Here is a 24,024-nt window from a genome sequence, read left to right as displayed (position 1 = left end):
ACCTTGCGGCCACATCTCTAACACTAAGCTTTTCCTTTTTGTAGGAATCAATGATCTCTATCTTTTCACTCACAATTACTAATTTCCGTTTTTGTGACATCTTAGCACTACAGTACAGTACACTTTAAGACAGAAAGAGTAGGCTCTTTAACTTATAAAATGTTCAGTATTATGAGAAGGAGAGCTGCTACTCACCATATAGCACAGATGCTGAGTCGCAGATAGGCACAACAAAAAGACTCTTACAATTATAGCTTTTGGCCGTTAAGGCCTTCGTTAACAATAGACAGACACATGCTCATGCAAACGCAACTCACACACATGACTGCAGTCTAGGCAACTGATCAGAGAGTGTGGTTTCAGTGCCTTAGGCTGCAGTCTCGCGCGCGCGTGTGTGTGTGTGTGTGTGTGTGTGTGTGTGTGTGTGTTGTTGGCGAAGACCTTAACAGCCGAAAATTATAACTGTGAGAGCCTTTTTGTTGTGCCTATCTGCGACTCAGCATCTGCGTAATACGGTGAGTAGCAACTTTCATTCACATAATATTGTTACATTTCATCCTGGATTTTCCATTATAAAATGTTCAAATGCATGATAATGATTCTTGCTATTTAATTTACAACCATCTTTCTTTCACATTGTCCATCATTTGGAAATTTTAACCGTTGTTGGAGGTACATTTCAGAGTCCTTGTCCGCTATTCGGAAGAATTTTACCATGAGGCCAATTCTGCAGAATTCTTAAATGTCTGCTATTGGGAAGTGTTGTTAAGGGGAGTTTTATGGTATAAATTAAAGGCACTGCCATGTTTCTCTGTCTGTACATAATGGATAATCTCAGGGATTAAGGGATTTTGATATAGTTTTTACTAATAGTTAATATGAGTTACAAGATAGATTTGTATATGTAGTTTATTATGACTAAGTGAGACAAGTCAGTCAGCATTACATGCAAAGCTGCAGCAGATTGCTTGGGGACATTCTCTCTCTCTAATCAGAAGTATCTGAACACCTAATAACAGAAATTAATATTGGCGGGGGGTTCACTCTTTGCATTTTTTGGCTTTAACTCTGCTAACGACACTTTCAGTGAATTGTCTGTATGTCTGGGCAGGAATAGCAGTCCATTCTTCAAGAACTGAAATCAGAGAAAGTAGTGATATTGGATGCTGGAGTCTGAAGTGTACATTCTAATTCATCCCAAAGCTGTTCCAGTAGTTCAGATTAGGTCTCTGAGCAGGCCAGACCATTTCAGAGATTTTATTGCCCACTGCTGTATAGGTGCACTGTCATGTTGTTTCCCAAATTTACCTTCCCCAAGGTCAGCTTCTGTCAGTCATAATGTTTTCATTTACAGAATGTGTGTCAGTATTTTGAAATGATTACTTTTAAGCTGATGGTAAGGTAAACACCTCAATCATACATCCTACGTATCAGATAGGAAAGTTTTGTCATGGTTTATTTTCTCAAGGATCTTAATAATTCCGATGAAAGGTTATCTACTCCAGGTGGCATGTCTCGACTTAAGGCAATTCAGGCATGTCTCGACTTAAGGCATTTCAGGCATGTCTCGACTTAAGGCATTTCAGGCATGTCTCGACTTAAGGCATTTCAGAGCTACATAAAAATCTTCCAGTGCCCTATCAAAGACTCCCTGCAATCCTGCAACCTACAATGCATCCTTCTTTTTCCATAATATTGCTTTCTAAGTTGGTTTCCTTTATAAAGCTCTTCCCTATATATCCCTTACAGTGTTCTCTTTTTTGTTCACGGCAAGCTTACCATCTGAGCTCTAGATATACATACTGTTGCTTCTCTTTACTCCAAAGGTTTCTTTGATCTCTGAGACATTAGTATTTTCTATAATCAATCATGACCTAAAACTTTTTTTTACATGCCTGTGATCCCCTTTGTCTGCTTCACTTGCTGCATTTTTATATTTTTTCCTTTCATCAATTAAATTCAATATCTCATGTGTTAATGAAGGATTTCTACTCACGTGGGATTTTCCTTTGGCAATTTGATTTTATACTGCTTTCACTAATTTGACTTGCAAAGCTACCCAATCTTCTCCACCACCACTTTCTTTTCTGCCCGTTTCAGCCAGTTGTCGTGTAATGCTCACTCAAACTATTGACAATAGTTTCTTTTTCCCCAACTTATCCATATCGCATCTCCTCAAAATAGAGGAGATTCTGAGGAGATTTCTGCAATTTTTCAGTTTTGATCTACATTCTAGTAAATTATGGCCATAGATACCATCTACAATCTAGATTCTGAAACTTTTGTCTTAACAGTATACAATTATCCAAAACTTTTTCGTGTCTCCAGGTCTCTTCCACACAAAGACCCCTTTCTAATAATTCTTACATGATGCGAGAGCAGTGATTCAAATGCGCTCTATGCATTTTTCCATCTCTTACTTTTGATATTATCGAATTCCAGCTGAATTAGAGTAAGTGGGAACCACCCACTGTATCTATTCCATTCCCAACAATAAGTAATTTTTTTCCTTTATTTTATCTCTCTTCCTCAATAATACATATGTGATAAAAATTAAATAAAACAATTATTTAATATTTTAAGTTGAAATTCAAAGTTTTATCATTCCATATGTAATGTCTTCATTCCTGATGACAACAATCTTTTAAGGGGACTTGTACGTGAATAACTGTCAAAAAATTGATTTTTTAATTTTTGTCTTAAAAAAAAAAAAAAAATAAATAAATAAATAAATCGAGGAATTTTATAGTGGCTGCAATCACCATGACGTCACCATGGCACACAGTCAACTCCGCTAAAAACAAAGTTTTGCTCTCATTTGTTTTGTTTTTATGACTTTTCAGTTCCTCAAGTTGGCTAACCTTTAAAAGCTTTACACTTGCTTATCTTTTGTTTGTACAGAGTGTTTAGTCATCGTTTGCTGTTGTTTTGGCAGCAATATTTTGGTTACAGCAAAGTAACTGTGTGCCTGAGTTCGTTATTTCACTTGAAAGCAATAGGAAGAATTAAGAAGTTCAGTGTTAAACAAGGTAAATTTTATGGAAATCTGTTCATGAATACCTCTGCTAATACTGAAATACAACCTGATCCAACACTTGAATCAGCTTCGACTATTCCAAGAGCGTTGAAGCTAAAACTGAAATATTTTGACAATAGGCTAGACTGTATTAATGCTGATAATATAGAGACACCAACTATTGGTTCAGGTTGTGTTATTGTTGAACTCTCTGCTCTATCTGAACTAATAAATAAGGCTTTGCAATGTAAAGAATGTGGCAATAGTGGCCTGAAGGTAGTTGGGGAGATACATGCTAGAAGAGGTTGTGCATCAAAATTAAGAATTGTTCGTAATTTTTGTGATTTAAGCTTTGGAAATGCATCTGTCCCAGAGTATGGGCAGCTTTTTGATGCCCTCATCATAAATACAACTGGGTCATGCCACCAGCCAGTCATGCACGAAGTCTTCGACACTCTTGTCATCTTCAAATCGTCACCCTCGTAAGCTTCTGTAAGTCTGAATAAACGAAAATCGCAGGGCGATAAGTCCGGGCTCTCAGGAGGATGATGAAGTGTAGTCCAGTGCATTTCCTGTAGCTTGGAGACAGAGCTGCAGTATGGGGTCACACAATGTCGTGGAGGAGGATGACCTGTCGATTCGACTGGTCTTGTCTTTTACGGTGATGTGCAACTCTCGCCTTGTTCAAAACAGTTCGCAGTAGTAAGCAGCATTGATTGTGCGTTGCTCATACAAAAAAATCAATCAGCAAAATGCCTCGCTGATAAAAAAAAACGGTTGAAAGATCCTTGCCAGCTGACAGTCAAGTCTTGGCTTTCACTGGTGCTGCCTCCCCTTTCCTCCGCCTCTCCTTACTGGCTTGTAAGTGGTGTGTAGTGGTGTAGTGGAGTGTAGTGGTGAACCCATGGTTCATCGCAGGTGACGATCCGACTCAAAAATGCATCACCTCCTTCCACGAACCTTGCTGTAAACCTCTGACAGACCTCCAAACATCTTAACTTCAGATTTTCGGTCAACAGTTTAGGGACTCATCTGGAACACACTTCACGGAACTGTAGATCGTTTGTGATGATCTTTAGATCTTGACAGCTCCCATAACTGATTCCGAAATTTTGTGCAACTGCTGATACTCTCACCTGTCGATTGTTGTCAATATTGTCTTTAACTGCATGAATGTTTTTGTCTGTAATGCTGGTCTGAGGATAGTGATCATGTTGCTGATTTTCCACACGATCTTGTCCTTCCTTGAACTTTTTATGCCATGCAAACACACGTGTCCTTGACAATGTTGTATCACTGAACTGTGCTGTCAATCTTTGGCAAATTTCCGATGCTGTAACTCCTCCACGAGCACCTGTTGCTCAGACACTCTGAGTGTTACTGACAAAACGGCAGGATATATCTAACAGCATGCTCTCCTCACTTCTAATGGTCCTGCCTAAGCATAGCAGAAGCGCGGGGCCAGTCCTGCAAACTGTTAATGTTCAGGAACAAAAATCCCATTTATATTTGATTCTCCCTCGTATAACACAAATATTAAACTTGCTTATGCTACAAGGTGTATAGGCAAAGGGTACAGAAGTGCACAAATTTTCTGTGCTCTTACGGACTTACCCCCCTACAAGATCTGACAGGTACGATAAAATTATTCTAGGTATTTTAGAAGTAGCAAATGATTGTATGAAAAATGCTGTTCAGGGAAATGTAGACACGAACCACAGCAATATATGTAGGTCTGCAGCCCTGGATGCATCCTGCCAATGAAAAGGCCATAATTCCCTAAATGGTGTAATGACAGCTACCTCCTTGGACAACATTGATGTGGAATGTATTACCAAGTACTGTCATGGCTGTACTGGTGGAACTGAAAATCATATTTGTGACAGTCTTTTTGTTGTGCCTACCTGCAACTCAGCACCTCCGCTATATGGTGAGTAGCAACTTTTCTTTTCATAATATTATGAAAAATCACAAATGTTTGATTAATTTTAGTGGTTTTAGTGGAAGGATGGAATAAGGTTTTGTGAAGATATTTCACAGGTGAGTGGAGAAATATGGTGTGATGTATACATCTTACCTAGGAGATGGAGACTCAAAAGAGTACCAAAAAGTTTCTGAAACGAAATCTTATACTGAAAAAAAAAAAAAAAAAAAACACCCAGAAAAATTTAAGTACAAGATTGAGGAATTTGAAGAGAGAGAAATTAGCTGATGGTAAGTACGTTAGTGGAATGGTCGGCTTACAGATGAAGAAATAGACAGGTTGGAGTATTATTATGGACAAACCATAAACAAAGTAAAAATGACCTTGAGGGAATGAAACAGGCAGTAAGTGCTAGGTTTCAACAATTGTACATGAGAACGGATACCAAAAACTGTTCTAATAGGACTAAATACTTTGAACATCTGTGTTCTACATGTTGCTCTATGTTTCAAAGATAGTGCAGTGTCAAGACTCAATGTTACGGAACTGATGGGAATGCCTGGTGGATTAAATATGTGTAGAGCTCTAATAGCCACTGACCGAAGGAGACTCTTTGAAGCAGAAAAATCAGTGTTGGAAGTCACCAAAGAAGCAAGTGTGACAAAGAGAAGGGAGGGAGAACAACATAGGAAAAAAGATGAATACAGACCTGGGATGCATTACCGTATTTACTCGAATCTAAGCCGCACCTGAAAAATGAGACTCGAAATCAAGGCAAAAAATTTTCTCCAATCTAAGCTGCTCCTGAAATCTGAGACTTGAAATTCAAGGTGAGAGAAAAGTTTTAGACCGCCCCTCCAAATCTAAACAAAGTTGGTCCATTGGAACGTGAAACACTATTGAGGTCGAACAGCTGAAGATACAGCTACATTAGTTTGGTTCGAGTCGTAAGCTTAACAGTTAAGCTTTACCAAGTAGCCATTGCTGTGTGTCCGGCGCTCCGTCCGTATTTACTCGGGTACCCTTCCTTTTTCACGTGCTTCGTCTGGTTTGAATCCATTGCTTATTTTGCTTTGATCTCATAAGTGCCGTTCTCTTTGTTATAGGGGTTTACGTCACTCAAAGCTGAAACTGCATTATTGTACTGTGTCATGCATTGTTTGTCGCATTCTGATAATGAGTGTTTACGACCTGTCGCCGCTCGCGGCATGGCTTGCTTTTGTGCGCGCTACCACGGCTTACAATAAAAAAAGAGAGAGGAATTGTCTCATAAGCGAAACAATGGCAAGAGACTGCTATTTGTTGTTACTTACACTGCTGCTTTCTTTCATAATGATCAACAAGAAACAGATAATAGACTGTGTATGATAGAAGATGTTCTGAACGAGAGTTTAGCAAAACATTTTCTCCGTTTGAAAATCTTTGCAGACACCTCATTAGTACATTAAATTCTGCACAGAAATTAGAGTCATTTAGATTTAAAAATCTAGTCAACTGCCGTGCTTCATTTCTGACTGTATCACTATTGAGCATAAGAATAATACGAATATAAACATGACATGATATGTATATTCTTCCGTGTTCGCTGTTGTCTCACTCTAGTTTCATAATTTATTAGGCAGACAGGATTTAAATGAGATAGCAGCAAACAGGAAAGAATACATGGCATAATGTTTACATTCTTCTATCTTTTCTTTTAATTTATTTACTGACGCGTAACACAGAGGTTTTGGCGCAAGTATTTATCTTTGTGCCTGCAAAGCATACCTGTGGCGACACCTACCAACATTTTTCAGAACTTCCGCTTACTTTGCACTCGATTCTAAGCCGCAGGCGGTTTTTTGGATTACAAAAACCTGAAAAATAGTGCGGCTTAGATTCGAGTAAATACGGTAGTGCCATGGAAGTTTAATAGAAAAAGCTAGTTTTAATTTTAACTCGAATTTTCTGAAAGTTAAATTATTTCATGTTCTGGCACACTTTGGCTAAGAACGATTAAAGATAGAGTGCTGAAATTTTGTATACTGTCTTAAAACATGCTTAACTAAAAGGTAGAGTACTCTTGTGACTTAACATTGAAAACAAAATGCTTTATTCACGAGAAACCCTGAATTCATTTCTAAAATTTTTCATAATCATACTTAAAACTTTTTTGTACCACAATTTATGACAGCACCATCTTTTCAATAGTCTGCTTTAAAGATAACAGTTTGAAGAGTTTCAGCTCCGTACAGCCACACATGATTTTTGAGAGCACCACGAGTGAAGTCATCTTTTTGTTGTGTGTTACGAAAATGGAACAGTGGAATTTAGAGCAATGCTATGCCATAGAGCAATGTTATGCCATCAAGTTCCGAGTTAAACTGGATCTTCAAGAAGGTGAAACAGGCCTGCGTGGAACATCCTTTATCAAGAGCCCAAGTTTTTCGCTAGCACAAATCATTTTTGGAAGGCTGAGAACATGTTGCCCAGAGAGACATTCAACTTCAAGAACCAACAAAAATGTCGAATATGTGAATGCTCTCGTGAAATTGTTCCTCCAGGACAAACTGTCAACCAACTGTTTTACAAAGATGTTCTCATAAAGCTCAGGAAAAAAGGGAATCAAGTGAGACCCGACATTGCAGACAAGTGGATGCTGCATCATGACAACACCCATGTCACATGGCCACCTCGGAAGGCATTACTGTTGTTCCACACCCCCACTGTTCACCTGATCTGAGTCCTTTCGACTTTTTTCTTTTCCCAAAAATTGAGAAATATCTTAAAAGAACATGACTTTGGGACTTTGGAGAACATTCAAAAGAATGTGACTGATATCAAAGGTCTGCCCAGTTGAAGCCTTTCGGCACTGCTACAAAGACTGGGAATGACGACTCCTCCAGTGTATAGCTTCTAAAGGGAACTACTTTCTAGAAGACACCTGCACGGCAGTCAGGTATTCTGATCACTAAATTAAGGGGGTGGCCACCTCAGTCAATCCATTTCTATTATATAGTTCTCTAGCTTACAATTAAGGTATCCAACAACCCACTTATGAGCTTTAGAATAACTGGAGAGACAGTAACGTATTTATGAGTAGCTTAGACAAAAACAGTGCTGATAACAGGCTGTTAGATAGTGGGAGATTAACACATGGTTTCTGTTTCATCTGACAGTACCACATTTAGCTGCACTGTAGTAGTGGGCCCCTGGTTAATACTTTCTGGTGTTGCAGTGATATTAGAGTGCTTTCTGAGCCGGAGCAAGTCTTTCCAGCTACATATTATTGCATACGGCTGAGTCTGCCTGAGCATGTGTGTTCACAAGGAAGTAACAGCCACATTTGACAAACAGTGCTGCGCTGGGACACCTCTTGTGTTGTGCTCATTGGGTCATTTTTGAATTGGACATGTTATGATGATGGGCCCCAGTTTTGCAGGTTATTTTACAATATGTTGTGGTTATGTATCACAAACTTTTTTACAATCTATGCACTTGTTTGTGCATCTTAGTCTAACGATTAATGCTGCCAATATACTGTAAGCTGGATAGTAACTACTTCTGCTTGCTTAATGATACAGAAAGATTACAGTGGTTCATCTGAGTTGGTGTTACAGATATTGGTAGTGCAAGTTTTGTTCAATATTGCTGAATTTTGTTGTTTTCTATTTGTGGCACCAAGCAAAATTATGGTCTATGGTTTGAACTGTTGTGACTAATGTAAAGCTTACCAAGTAAATGTAAAGCTTCTGGAAGAGATTTAAAATATACTGTTGCTTAGAAAGCACTACTGTTAGTTTTTGCTCGTATATAATATACCGTTAGCCTGGGTCTAATGTATGCATGTTTCAGGAAATTGGCTGCATTTTGTTCAAAGGGATCTCGTGAAGTTGGTTTATGTTGTTATGAAGGACAATGCCAGTAGCCCCACTAGACGTTAAGAGAAGATCATCATACGTGGAATGTATGATGTGAAGGGTATTGCTTCTTCAAAAGATCAAATTACTCTCCAGACAACCTGTCATTTTCTGTACGCTTGTTATTGTTTTAAAACGTATGTTAAGATTCTACAGTAATTACATTCGAAAAATTGTTGTAAGCTGCAGAGATATTGTGGAAATTTTTCTTAGTTTTGACAAGATGTGCACTTTTAAAGATATTGGTCAGCATCTGTGCATTGCACTGTCGTAATATCCCAACCAGCCAAAGAAATGTGGCTAGGGTGCTTGGATTAACTGACGGCAGCATTAATCTGTAGACTAAGATGCACAAACCAGAGCATACATTGTAAAAATGCCAGTGATACGTAACTACAACTTACCATAAACCAGCCTCCAAACTCGGGTCCCATCATCATATTACCATCCAATTCAAAAACGACCCAACAAGCATTACATGACAGCTGCCCCAGAGCAGCACTTATTGTCAAATGTGGCTGCTACAGACTAAGCTGTATGTCATAATATGTAGCTGGAAAGACTTGCTCTTGCCCAGGAAACACTCCAACATCATTGCAACACCTGTAAATGTTAACCAGGAGCTCATTACCACAGTGCAGCTAAATGTGGTACAATTCGACAGTGTACAAAGACATGCTATTGCCTCACGAGCTAACAGCCAACTCTCGGCACCATTTCCATCTAAGCAATTTGTAAACACATTACTGTCTGTCAAACAAACGTCCACCTCTGCTCGCTGCCTGCCTGTAGCTTTTAATTGCTCAAATAACATGTGAAAGAGGTCACCTGATCCTGCGGTATCTTTGGCACAGCCACTGTTGACTGCATTAGTTCCAACCATCTGTCAACTTGTTTGCAAGTCCTATCCTCGGCTTGCTTCAACAGTTCAGCTATTACAGAGCTTTCCTTACATGCTTAGTAGTTTTTCAAGGCTGGTTGATTTTTTTGGTCAGTGGTCGAGAGTTTGGTTGCTTGATGTTATCTTGGTAGGTAAAGAATGTTTCAGGTGGTTCACAGTTAAGGAGTCCACTGTAACTAAGACGGAACCTTTGTTTTTCTTAACCATTTCTTCTTCTAATTATATACCAAGATTATGTTGTTTTACTGTTTGCATAAATGGACCTTGTATGGATTCAACAACATGGCCTACCATTTATTGACTACAAACTCTAAACACATTGTTCTACAATTTTTTGTAGCTCATTAGAACACAAATTTAAAATGTTATCATGCAAAATGCCTGGAGATGAAGCACTAATGTTCTGAAACAATTTTCCTAGTGATTCCAGAGCTTTCCGACTGGAATTTTTGCTTTTGCGAAACTTCTAAGTTTTGTCTGACATGGCCTTTGCTTGTTTTCTTCTTTTGGTTCTATTTTAAGGCTTAACAAACAATTTTTTCTGATGAGAAGCAGCAACATTTTCCCAACAGTGAACCGAGTGCTTCTCTGATTTAAATTGTTTCTCAACACTATTTTTCTTTTCCCAACCAAGTCAATAATTACACAATATAAAGAACATTAATTTAGACCTTTAATGGTTATTTGTAGTCGTCCAACCCGAACTTGGTAACACTACAGATAGAACTGACAAGGCATTTAACCTAAAAATAGAACCAAAAAAACCTCAATTTGCATGTTACACGCACAATTTTGGCACAACTGCTATAGTGCACAGTGCAGATACTATAAATTGGCAGTCGGCTGTGAGTGTAAACAAACCACAATTATGAGTGCCAGAGGGGAGAGGAGCAGTGTGGGGAAATAAGCCCCACCACTCACTCACAGCGCAGCCATCCTACGTCTGTGTTCTGTGTTTCTACTAAAATAGAACTTAACACATGGTCACAGAGATGACCAATCACTTCTAGTGCTGGGAAGGTCATAATCGAACTCCATGATGAAACAAGACCACTCTCTTCACTTGTTTCAAAATAACAAAACAACAAGCAATGCACAACACAAAGCTTTTCCTAATGGCTAAGTTGGCACTGTCACAAACAACATAGTTCATACCCGATCTCTACTCGCTCCCTAAAATTGCTACTTTAAATGTGTCTGCATTATAGTAATTTTTGAACTCTGTCTAGCAGAGAAACGTTTGTTTCTTTGTTCTATGGCAAATTTTGCAGCATGTGTTCTTATTTTATACAGACCATTCAATCACCCACAACTGGTGTGGCACCAGAGCACTGTGATACATCGTTGCGTTAGTGCATTTCTTATTCCGAAAACCTGTCCTTGAGCACATTACCTTTCCAAATTCGGTTTCACCAGATGATGTGCAATACAAGTAACCAAAAATAGGTTAAATTTTTGATATTTATATGCAGAAAATAAAGCTATTTCTTACTATCTCTGATAAAATAATTCACCTGGATACAATCCACTATAAAAAAAGTGCTTATTATACAATTTTGTATTCTGAGGCAGGTTAGCATTTATCGCAAAATTCAAAATTTTCAAGTCCCTAGTAACAAGTAACATGGTTTATTGTGGGAACATATACCCAGCATTTCGTCTATTTATGACAAACAAGGCGGTGACTGACATACTTACATTATTAGTGGTATTTTCTCCACTGCATGTGTAAAGACTAACAGATGTGCACTTTGCAGTCTCCACACTTATCATTAGTATTCATAGTCATTGTAGTTTGCTGGGATTGATTTGCGCTACATTGTCCCCGGCACTGTAACTTCCACTCAGCTCATTCCCATGTTCTTTTCTTTCCCAAATTGTATTTATATCTGTTTCTTGTTTAAGTCTGAACTTAAATGTTACACCCATGTTATTCAACTGGTCTATTTGTAATCGACTCCTTCATTTAACTCATACCCCTAAGCAACACTTATGTTTTTATGAACATCTGTGAAAACCAAATAAAATTTCTGTTCATACTTAAACTGTCTCAGCTGGTCTTTGTGCTGTTACACAAATAAACTTTTAAGTCTTCTCCTTGTAATGCAGTACCAAAATACAAAATACAGCAGGAACAACTATAATAACAAGCCACAAAGCCTTTTAGTGTTGAGAGCTTGTAAATGAAATGATAGAGGCTTTTCAAACTATCCAATGAAAGACAACTGAGATATATGTGCCAAAGATGCTGAACTGTTTCATCAGGATACCCTGATTATCGAATGATGGTCTGTGGGAAAGCAGAGTACTGTCACCTCAGTGTACAAAACCTGCACTGATAATCTTCTTTCATCAGTCACAAGACCAGTCATACTACAGAATACTGTTTGCATATCTAGATGTTCTTATGTCATATGGCTGCACTGATAATTTTTACACTATGACTCCAATTTAAAAAATTCTAGGATCCATTACCAAGTAAATTTAAATCTTTTCATCACAATTCATTCTTGATTAACTAGATTGTTGAATTATAACAGGCAAGTATCACACTTCGCCAATGCAACAAAAAAGCCATTTTTACTGTTCTACAGCAAATGATATGCACTTAATCAGTAATTCCTTGGTGGAATCAAAAATTTCTTTCTTTCTCATCTGATTGTATCAGCTTGCGCACATATCTGTTTTACATTTATGATCACAATCTTTACTGTATTTGTATGGACCTGTTGCTGTTATTTTTTTACTTTTCTAGTGTTCTTTTCCCATCCTGTTACTCCTGGTGACACTTGGTTTTTCATTTTTATACTTCCTCCAATAACATATTTTAAAGACTGCAAATGAGCCGTGAAAGAGGAACAAGTAGACAGAAATAGCAAGGTGAAACACACTAAAAATAGGCAAAAATGGTAAAGTCTACACTTCTCTAATGCATACTTGCACTACACCGCCATAGTTAGGGCTCCGAGAAGTTAGTTTCTGACTGAGAAAAACTTGCAACGAATACTTAATTTTAGCATTCTGGTTTATGTGAATTTGTACATAAAAGTTTCACAGCATTGTTACATCTGGCTGGAGAAAAAAAAAGTACAAATCTAATCATAAACAAAATTACTTGAAGGACATGTTATTAACTAGATGTATTTAGAAAATGAACTTGCATATACTCACCTCTTGAACCTGCCATGAAACCAAGTATCAGAGCCTTCTCAGGTCGTGTCACTTTGTTAGCAGTACGGAACATTTCTTGGGCCTCTAACATCTGCTCCCTCTGTTTCAAACATAAAAGAAAAGTATTGTTAAGACAGTTTCAAACTAATACTACTGAAGCCATAGCTCCTCCATAGTTCCAGACGTGTGTGCTGTTTCTAACTGAACATTAATTATCTCCTTCCACTCTATCAACACTGATGATGGCAGCCCCTTCCAATAAATAATACCATATGGAAATATAAACTACTCTCCGCTGCTTAATGCATATTTTTTGTACAGTTCCACTAATTCTATTTGGACTTTTATTATTTACAGTTTCAAGAGTTCTTTATAATCAACGGGCCACACATCTTTTCAGAATAGCAGCAAAAAAGTAAAAATGGATAAAATTTACTGCCATCCACAACTTTGATAATGAAGGTGCCAAGATAGTGAACAACAAAAAAAGAAATTGGCATCTTACCGTCAACGAAAGCCCTTTTCTCTGCTGTCCAGGATTATTTGTACCAGCAGCTGCATTCACTGGCTGGAATCTGATCTGAGTAATAGGAGGTGCTGGCCGTATTTGGATAACTTGTTTTGTTATAGTTGCTGCAGGCACAGCAGTAGCTGCAATAGCAACAGGTTGAACAGCAACTCCAGTTACTGCAGTGGCTGCCACTGCTGCTGGCTGTACATTTGTAGCACTGAGTGTAGACTGCAAGAGGGATTGTGCCTGAGGTTGTGGTGTACTTGGATTCTGAAAAATAACTTAGAATTACTAACAGTGAAGATTACATAATTACATGTCATAAATGCATATCTCTACTTTTGTCGCTATTTTGCGAGTGGTGGGATTTATGAAGAAACTATACATTCAAAAGTGAAGGATTCTGTTTCTTTCTCAAAAGTATTTTGTGTCAACTAATGTCCTCATGAAATAAAGTTTCTGCTGACTGTTGCTTCCAGACAGACTAACGTTTTGCCTTTGTATAGGTTATGCTTCTTCCAGGATCAAAAATTCAACACAACAAATATTTTTAAGCAAGTGCTGTTGTGATATCATCTGCTCATTGTTTTTTATGGATGAAATTTTGTTGTTATACACCTACAGTAATTTGTAGGTTTGCATTAGGGATTAACCTCTCTACGTAAAAAGCTTCAACATATACAGCATATCACTTATAATTATAAGAGCACTGATTATGTGCATTTAATTGTGAAATGGAGGGAAAAAAAAGAGTATTCACATAAAACATGAAATTTACACACTCCTTTTGGCATAAAAAAAAAAAAAAAAAAAAGAAACACCCAAGGAAATTGGATAACTGCGTACCTGCAATGTTGTAGGCGAAGCTTGAGGAACGTAACTTGGTGTTGAAGTATTGGGGGAGTTTGCCAACAGAGACTGTCCTGCTGGTGAAGTTTCAGTAGACTGCGGAAGTGCACTTGCAGAAGAACTGGCTGGTGTTCCTGTAATATAAAGAGGTAAGAAATATATCTTTAAAAAAATTAACACAGTAAAATGTTAAGTCAAACTTACATAGAGGCTTTAACTACTGACACTAAAAATAAGCCTCAGAGAATATCAAGGCAACAATGTATAATGAAAGGGAGTGTACAATTACCGAAGCTGACTTTCATTGTGAGTTAAAGTAACAAAGTTACTGAGGTTGTCAAGAACAGGCTTTTTTTAACAAGCTGTCATAACTAAACTGACAAACTTACAAACGTAATCAGAAATAAGATTTTATCTTCAAGTAGATCAGTGAGGGTAAAGAATTGTAGCTAATAATATGCTCTTTACTGACTGCTTCACAAAAGTCTTCTTTGCAATCTGGGTATCCTGTAAATCTGCTACGGTTTGAGAGGAGCGACATAGAGGTAACAATAAAACTTCAGAATAACAGAATCAGAAACGAAAAGAACTGTCTAGGCAATGTACAGCAGGCATTAGGTTACAAGCCAAGTGCACTTTCAAATTTTTGAGAAAAAGTTAAAGAGAAGCATTAATCATTGAGTTACACTGTGTTTTATTTAACAAAGAACTTTTGCTCACTTTGTCATAATACCAAACTTTTTGTACAGTAGCCCAGGAAATGCAGTGAAACACTCCGAGGCTAAACAAAAAGAGTAATGGAACAGCTTACGGTTATAGTGCACCATCAACGGAAATGCAAATAAATGCAGCTTTACTAAACTCAATAATTCTGGCATTAGCCGATTAAACTGAAATATAAATATATTTCTATTCTGAAATGCAATTAGTCTAACCTGGTTCCCTTGGGATAGTTATAATAGTTGTGACTGTGTGCTGAGATGCAGGGGTAGCTGGGCTATATGATGGAGTAGCAGGGGCAGGAGTAGGTGTGGGAGGATTCATTGCAGTCAATCCAACAGCGTAGTCAGGTGTGCTTGGTGTTGTTCCACTTGTTGGGCTCTGTTGCTGCTGCTGTTGCTGTTGCTGTGACTGTTGCTGGAGGGCAGCTGCCGCTTCTGAAGCCTTCTTTGCATCTTCCATATCTGCAAAAATGTGCCACACAAGAGCAAACTTCAGTGTGCATAACAACAATATGACTACAATTTTAACGGTTGTAAGAATGGAACATTACAGCGGAAATATGTCTCTCAAAAATTAATTAAATGTAGCGACAGATACATGTAGAATATTATGAACAAATTCACCTGATTACACACAACTTTTCCATAAATTCCAACACAACTGAAAAAACACACGCGCACACACACACACACACACACACACACACACACACACACACACACACACACAAATTGAAATCCGCCGTGCCCTTTTGAAGGAACCATCCCGGCATTTGCCGGAAGTGATTTAGGGAAATCACGGAAAACCTAAATCAGGATGGCCGGATGCGGGTTTGAACCATCGTCCTCCCAAATGCGAGCCTAGTGTGCTAACCACTGCGCCACCTCGCTCGGTTGAAATCTTGTGCTCCCTCCAAATGCTAGTATTGGGGTGTTCACCTCAGCTGCTCAATCTATGTACCTGTCTGTGATTTGGATCCAGCACCTGAAGAAAAATACTAGGTTTGTTGATGAAATACTGTGCAGCAAAATGAAACATCCTACTTGGCCGAACACTCAAAAAGCCAACTACAGTGGAACTACGATTTTACATTTTTCATTATTCTGTGCCACAAATTTGTAGCCCTTGTGAAACACCCATAAAATCAATCCTAAAAATTCTCTGATTTTACGTTTCTTCCTAGTAAGGTTTCCATATATTCTACATTCTTACTTGACATCTCGCTTGACTTCATCCCATTTTCTTTCTACTGACATTTGATGTGACTGAACAAGTGATAAGTGGCGCAAAAGACTGTTCGGACTACGGGTGGTGGGAGAGTTAATGGAATATTTTAGGCTGTTGCGGAGAGGGGAGATGTCAGAGAGGAAATGCTGACATAATCCATCATTGGCATTGCCAACACAACTAGAAATGTTTAGCTTCGCCAAGAAATTAGGATACAACTACTGATAAGTTGCAGCAGCAATGGAAAAACATGAGAGTCAATGTAGTGTTCCGGACCGAGCTGATACATGATGAAGTGGTCCAGCCCCCACCCTTTCTAGTGCCACTTACAACTCAGTTTCATCTTTTTGCATATATTTCCAACAGACTGCTTGTAGCAACAATCTTGGCTCTCAATCTTTTACATTCAAACACTCAGTTTCTTACGAATATACTCAGTTACGAAATGTTGGCCATTTCCAGCTAGTAAGCTCTTATTGATTGGCAGCTTGTTACGTCACCCAATAGCCAACGCAACCACCACACCACAATAACACACATAAAATAAGCTCACCACTTTGTTCAGCTCACTATGTAATAAGGTTACAGACCTTTGCCTATGAAACATTCAAAATTCTTAAAGTACTGGATCACAAAGTATAAACAGACACAATAGCTATCACTCAATGTTGGTGTGAGAATTTCTTTCTCCTCCTCCCAGGCAGCAATTTTATCAGTACTCTTAACGTCAACTGACATAACCAAATCACAAACCCATAAACAAGAAATAAATTTCAAAATTTTACATCATATGGTAGACCTATTACGGAAAAAAGTGAGTTTTGCCATAAGTAAAACTGTAGGGTACGTAACCTTTGCTAATGATGTACGAGGTAATTGTGCCATTTCCCAGGAAACTACTGCCACAAATTATCTCTTAGAACACGCAGTTTTGAGACGTCTTTCATTTTCTGTTCACCTCGAAAATGGCAAACATTTAATTTACATGGTGAAATAAACTGAAAACTGTGTAATACAGTGAAAGCTACTGGATTACAAAATCTCTGACATTTGTAGCATCTCAGATGTTTGTAACATCTTGGATGCTTGTTTTCCACCTGAAGCCAATAGCAGTATAGCATGGTGACATCATGCTAATGCAGGGACTTCTAGCATACAGAGTAATAAACAGAAAGCTTACTTAGCGGCTTGTTCTGTGTATAGCAAATGGAGTGACCATGGTTTCCATTAGGTTTAGTTTATATGACTATATCTCGTTTACCCTTCAATATCGTGCATTAAGCTTATTTATAGTTGTTCTACTCGAAACCTGTCGTCAGAATGCAGAATGTATGGTACGTCAATCGACTGCAGCCAACACAAGCTAGGCTACTCCATTTGCTATGTACGGCACCAGATTTTTTTTTTTTTTTTTTTTCCAATCCTCAATTGTGTTTAATGCATTGTGCTGGCAGACAGATTGTTATAAATGTAACAGATTGCTAGGGCTGAGACAGAAAAACACTGAATCACAGCAGGCTGCACTTTATGTCATATTCACTGGAATCAGTAAGTACCGAAGGAAGACTTGTGTTTATATACATGCTTCCACGAAACCTGCTGTGTTCGAAGTGCAAACGGTGCACATGCTTGACTTTGACCATTCAGCACAATGAACAAAGTAAAGTTTACAAGCAATACATTAGAGATCACTGCACTCATGTCACTGGAGTTTGCTGCACTGCCATTGACTACAGAGAGAAATGCACCCCCACATGTAAGATTCGAATGCCTTTCACGGTACTTCATGGTTTTCAGTTTAATTCACCATATTACTCAATTTTTGCTGTTTTCTGGGTGACAACAAAGGAAAAATCTCTCAAAAATGTGTATCTTGACATACAATTTACAGTCATAGAATGTCAGAAATTAGCTCGATTACCTAGCATCCCGATAACAAATTCAATTTTTTGACATAAGTTTTTACTTGCTGTTACACATCTGTGTTTCATTAAAGAACTGATGAAATTCATTATCACAAATGACTATATACACATTTAATTTTGTTCACTTACGCAGATTTTACACACTATATTGGAGAGTATTACAATTTTCAATCATATACACTAATTACATACATTATTGCCCGTATTTTGGACGGTTTTAACATTTCCCTCGGTTCTGCATTTTCCTCAGTTTTGCGTTTTTTAAGTCTGGGGCACATAAAAATATAAAATAGGATTTCATTGTAGTAACTAGAATAATGTTCACCATGAATCTCAAAACTTTAAATAAGAAAGAAAAATTCCTGTCCTTAAAACACTGCGGTTTCTTAGGAAAAACAGCAGTATTCTGAAAGTGGCTGAATATCTACAGCAAATAGTTTCTCAAATTTAAAGCAATGCTTTTTTAGTAAGGAAAGGGCAGAAGTAAAAACTGAACACACGAGCAAGCAAAAATGTGTACACTTTTTATTTTACAGATGAAATACTCTCTGATTATCACTCAAGTAACAATCTACATCTACATCATTACTCTCCAATTCACAATTAAGTGCCTGACAGAGGATTCACCAAGCGACCTTCAAGCTATTTCTATGTCCATTTCACTCTTGAACAGTACAAGGAAAAAACAAACACTCAAATTTTTATGTGTGAGCTCTGGTTTCTCTTATTTTATTATGATGATAATTTATCTCTACATAAGTGGGTGCCGACAAAAAAATTTCGCAATCGGAGGAGAAAGTTGGTTATTGAAATTTCATGACAAGATCCTGCCATAATGAAACATGCCTTTTTTAAAATGATTGCTCCCCAAATTTGCTTATCATATCCATTACTCTCTTTCCCCTATTTTGCAATAATAGAAAACAAGGTGCTGCTCTATGAATTTTTTCGATTTTCTCCATCAATCCTATCTGATGCAGACCCCACATCACACAGATCTAACCCAGAAGAAAACAGGGAAGTGTAGTGTGGGCAATCTCTTTAGTAGACCTTCTGCCTTTTCTAAATGTTCTGTCAATAAAACAGTCTTTGGTTCACTTTCCCCCACAACATTATCTGCATGATCGTTCCACTTTCAGTTATTCGTAATTGTAATCCCAAAATATTTAGTTGAATTCACAGCTTCCAGATTGTGTGATTTATCATTTAACTGAAAACTAGCGGATTCATTTTAGTACTCATACGGATGACTTCACTCTTTCACTCTTGTCTACATCATTTTGTAATTCTTAAGAAGACTGCTCAGACTGTCTCCCAAATTGTTTACGTCGATCAGGAACAGCATAGGGCCAATAACACTTCCTTGAAGAATGCAGATATTACTTGTGTTTTATTTGATGACTTCCGGTAAATTACTACGAATTGACCTTTCTGACAGTAAATCACAACTCCAGTTGCACAACTGAGACTATACTCCAAAGGCATGCAATTTAATTAGAAGTTGCTTGTGAGGAACAGTGCCAAAAGCCTTCCGGAAATATAAAAATATGGAATCAATCTGACATACCCTTGTTGATAGCTCTCATCACTTTGTGAGAATAAAGAGTTACTTGTGTTTCACAAGAACGGTATTTTATGAATTCATGTGGGCATGAATAAAATAATAGGAGTGCGGGTAAGCTACTACAAACAGCATAGTGAACGCATTATTGTGGCCAAGATAGACATGAAGCCCACACCTACTACAGTAGTACAAGTTTATATGCCAACTAGCTCTGCAGATGATGATGAAATTGATGAAATGTATGATGAGATAAAAGAAATTATTCAGGTAGTGAAGGGAGACGGAAATTTAATAGTCATGGGTGACAAATTCGACACTAGGAAAAGAAAGAGAAGGAAACGTAGTAGGTGAATAGGATTGGGGCTAAGAAATGCTAGAGGAAGCCGCCTGGTAGAATTTTGCACAGAGCATAACTTAATCATAGCTAACACTTGGTTCAACAATCATGAAAGTAGGTTGTATACATGGAAGAACCCTGGAGATACTAGAAGGTTTCAGATAGATTATATAATGGTAAGGCAGAGATTTAGGAAACAGATTTTAAATTGTAAGACATTTCCAGGGGCAGATGTGGACTCATCTCAAAAATGAGAGTGACAGGAAGTGCAAAATGGCTAAGCAGGGATGGCTAGAGGACAAATGTAAGGATTTAGAGGCTTATCTCACGAGGGGCGATGTTCTTGAGAACAATATTATGGAAATGGAAGAGGATGAAGATGAAATGGGAGGTATGATACTGCCTGAAGAGTTTCACAGAGCACTGAAAGATCTAAGTCGAAACAAGGCCCCGGGAGTAGACAACATTCCCTTAGAACTACTGACAGCCTTGGGAGAGCCAGTCCTGACAAAACAGTACAATCATCTGGTGAGCAAGATGTATGAGATAGGCGAAATTTCCTCAGACTTCAAGAAGAATATAATAATTCCAATCCCAAAGAAAGCAGGTGTTGACAGATGTGAAAATTACCGAACTATCAGTTTAATAAGTCACAGCTGCAAAATACTAACACGAATTCTTTACAGACGAATGGAAAAACTGCTAGAAGCCAACCTCGGGGAAGATCTGTTTGGATTCCTTAGAAATGTTGGAACACGTGAGGCAATACTGACCCTACGACTTATCTTAGAAGAAAGATTACGGAAAGGCAAACCTACGTTTCTAGCATTTGTAGACTTAGAGAAAGCTTTTGACAATGTTGACTGGAATAGTCTTTTTCAAATTCTGAAGGTGGCAGGGGTAAAATACAGGGAGCAAAAGGCTATTTACAATTTGTACAGAAACCAGATGGCAGTTATAAGGGTCGAGGCGTATGAAAGGGAAGCAGTGGTTGAGAAGAGAGTGAGACAGGGTTGTAGCCTCTACCTGATGATATTCGATCTGTATACTGAGCAAGCAGTAAAGGAAACAAAAGAAAAGTTCGGAGTAGGTATTAAAATCCATGGAGAAGAAACAAAACTTTGAGGTTCGCCGATGACATTTTAATTCTGTCAGAGACAGCAAAGGACTTGGAGGAACAGTTGAACGGAATGGACAGTGTCTTGAAAGGAAGGTATAAGATGAACATCAATAAAAGCAAAACAAGGATAATGGAATGTAGTCGAATTAAGTCGGATGATGCTGAGAGAATTAGATTAGGAAATGAAACACTTGAAGTAGTAAAGGAGTTTTGCTATTTGGGGAGCAAAATAACTGATGATGGTCAAAGTAGAGAGGATATAAAATGTAGACTGGCAATGGAAAGGAAAGCGTTTCTGAAGAAGAGGAACCTGTTAACATCGAGTATAGATTTAAGTGTCATCAAGTCATTTCTGACAGTATTTGTATGGAGTGTAGTCATGTATGGAAGTGAAACATGGACAATAAATAGTTTAGACAAGAAGAGAATAAAAGCTTCCGAAATGTGGTGCTACAGAAGAATGCTGAAGATCAGATGGGTAGATCACATAACTAATGAGGAGGTATTGAGCAGAATTGGGGAGAAGAGGAGTTTGTGGCACAACTTGACTCAAAGAAGGGATCAGTTGGTAGGACATGTTCTGAGACATCAAGGGATCACCAATTTGGTACTGGAGGGCAGCGTGGAGGGTAAAAATCGTAGAGGGAGACCAAGAGATGAATACACTAAGCAGATTCAGAAGGATGTAGGCTGCAGTAGGTACTGGGAGATGAAGCTTGCACAGGATAGAGTAGCATGGAGAGCTGCATCAAACCAGTCTCAGGACTGAAGACCACAACAACAACAACAACAACAACAACGTGGGCTATTTGTCAAGAAATCTTTTTCTTTGAAGTTTTCCCACTCCTTAGGTATGGACCTTAAAACAAAGAGCGATTGTATCAGCGTACTCGGACAGGAACCTATCTGGTAAACAAAAACAATCTGGACCAAAGACATTGCCTTTATCTTTATTAAGTGATTCAAGTTACTTTGGTACACTGAGGATACCTATGCTTAAGTTACTCATGTGGGCAGCTATTCTTAATTTGAATTCTGGAATATTTACTTTGTCTTCTTTGGTGAAGGAATTTTGGAAAACCGTGTTTAGTAACTCTGCTTTAGTGACACTGTCATCGTCAGTAACATTACTATTGCTATCAAACTGTGAAGGTATTGATTAAATCTTGCTACTGGTTTACTGTACATACAATCAATATCACACAGACAAAAATGTTTCAACTAGTTTCCTGCTGCTTCAAGATGATGATACAACTCTGGTGACAACCAGACATGATTTTACAAGTGAAATTATCCACCAAAGCTTGCACTGTCATACCTTTTATCATATAAGCTACTCACCAAGCGGTGGCAGAACACACACATAAAAGACTCTTGTGGTTGGCAAACTTTCGGAGCCATTGGCTCCTCCTTCAGGGAGAAGGGCTAAAGGGTGACTTTCCCAAAATCTACCCTTTTTCCTAGACCTCTCCAGTCCTTTTCCTTCACCTTCCTTCCTTCCTCTTTAACCTTTCTGCCTGAAGTAGCCACTGGCTCCGAAAGCCTGCCAATCACAACAGTCTTTTATGCGTGTGTTCTGCCGCCGCTCAGTGAGTAGATTTTTTATCTATCCAATTAAATAATTTTATCAATAACTGATTTTTTTTGTTGATCTTAATTTTATTATCATTATCTTCAGAAAGTTACGTTTGTTTACACAAGAATGTATAAGTTTTCTAAACATAACATCAGACTTTCTATACGACCATATGGTTATCAACTTACTTCATATAAGTCACAGAGCTGTTAGCATGTATTGTTATTTTCCAGTTTTTGGAGGACTGTCTACCAAAAATGTACTGAAGAAGTTATCTCACAGTTCAAGAAAAATCTCCTTCTAACATATAGTACCTTGCATTCGCTTTCGTTTCTTTGCCTGAGCGTATCCGAGAGGCTGTTCGTTTATGTCTAGAAGTTTTATTCCACCATCTTTGCGTCCAGCTGGTGTGCGAGGATGCTGAGGGCGAGACATAATAGGACTACTAAGTGATGGCGATCGGAAACCGCCAGATGGAATTCGACTTGGTATGCCTTTTAATGGTGCTGAAAAGTAAGACAATAGTAAATATCAATTTCAGCTTCAGAACTGTTCTAATTATTTAATCAGATAACAAGAAATCTGCAGATACTTACTTGTGTCATTCAGTTTTCGAGGCATAACTCGCGACCGAACAGGCACAGTGGGCACAGTGTTTTTTTTAAGATTACTCGCTGCATCAGCAGACTTTTGTAAGAGCTCAGCACGCAGTGCAGCTGATTTTGGTTTCCTTTTCAAAGTAAAATGCTTAAGAGGCTGGGTCTGTAGCAGATAACACAACAAAGTAAGTAATGTAAATAGAATATATTATGGCAATAAGCATCAGTGCAAATAAATTAAATGTTTCTGCATCATTCAGCAGACAATGATAAGATTACTTATAAAACTAAGCAAAGGCCTCATAGCATAGTCAATAAAAAAAAAAAAACTCTGCTAGGAGCATCCACAGTACAGTAGAAGAGTTGACTTGAATATGCATATCCACTATAGAATCAGCATTCTTTTAGTCCTTCTAGACTGATCACATTTCTTCACGCTAACATCACTGATGACACAGACAGTCTAGTCAATGAAGAAAAATTACAAGAAAAAATTTGTGTAGTCGCAAAATTTTTTGTACAATCTCATGTTTTGTACAATGTGATGAACAACATACTAAGAATTGCAACCAATAGAGTACGGGCATGGTAGTGAGGATGGGGGAGGGGGGTGTCTGAATGTCTCTTCCCTTCCTCTCTCTCTTGAATATGTCAAAGACAATGGCTTATAGCGAAAATGTCT

General features: G+C 38.1%; 1 protein-coding gene across 4 annotated transcripts in view; it reads right to left on the bottom strand.

Moving 5' to 3' along the window:
- Positions 1–24,024, bottom strand: part of LOC124605476 (negative elongation factor A-like) — a 154,228-nt gene that overhangs the window by 3,180 nt on the left and 127,024 nt on the right. For all 4 annotated transcript variants that reach the window (XM_047137190.1, XM_047137191.1, XM_047137192.1 and 1 more), the window contains exons 4-9: positions 23,340–23,505; positions 23,058–23,249; positions 15,207–15,455; positions 14,269–14,405; positions 13,417–13,692; positions 12,912–13,011 (exon numbers count right to left, since the gene is read on the bottom strand). In XM_047137190.1, the coding sequence (XP_046993146.1) occupies positions 12,912–13,011; positions 13,417–13,692; positions 14,269–14,405; positions 15,207–15,455; positions 23,058–23,249; positions 23,340–23,505 (1,120 nt within the window). The remainder of the gene's footprint in view (positions 1–12,911; positions 13,012–13,416; positions 13,693–14,268; positions 14,406–15,206; positions 15,456–23,057; positions 23,250–23,339; positions 23,506–24,024) is intronic.

The sequence above is a fragment of the Schistocerca americana genome, chromosome 3 (assembly GCF_021461395.2).
Source record: "Schistocerca americana isolate TAMUIC-IGC-003095 chromosome 3, iqSchAmer2.1, whole genome shotgun sequence".
Classification (NCBI taxonomy): domain Eukaryota; kingdom Metazoa; phylum Arthropoda; class Insecta; order Orthoptera; family Acrididae; genus Schistocerca; species Schistocerca americana.
The sequence above is the reverse complement of the archived record's forward strand: the minus strand, read 5'-3'. Positions and strand labels throughout refer to the sequence as shown.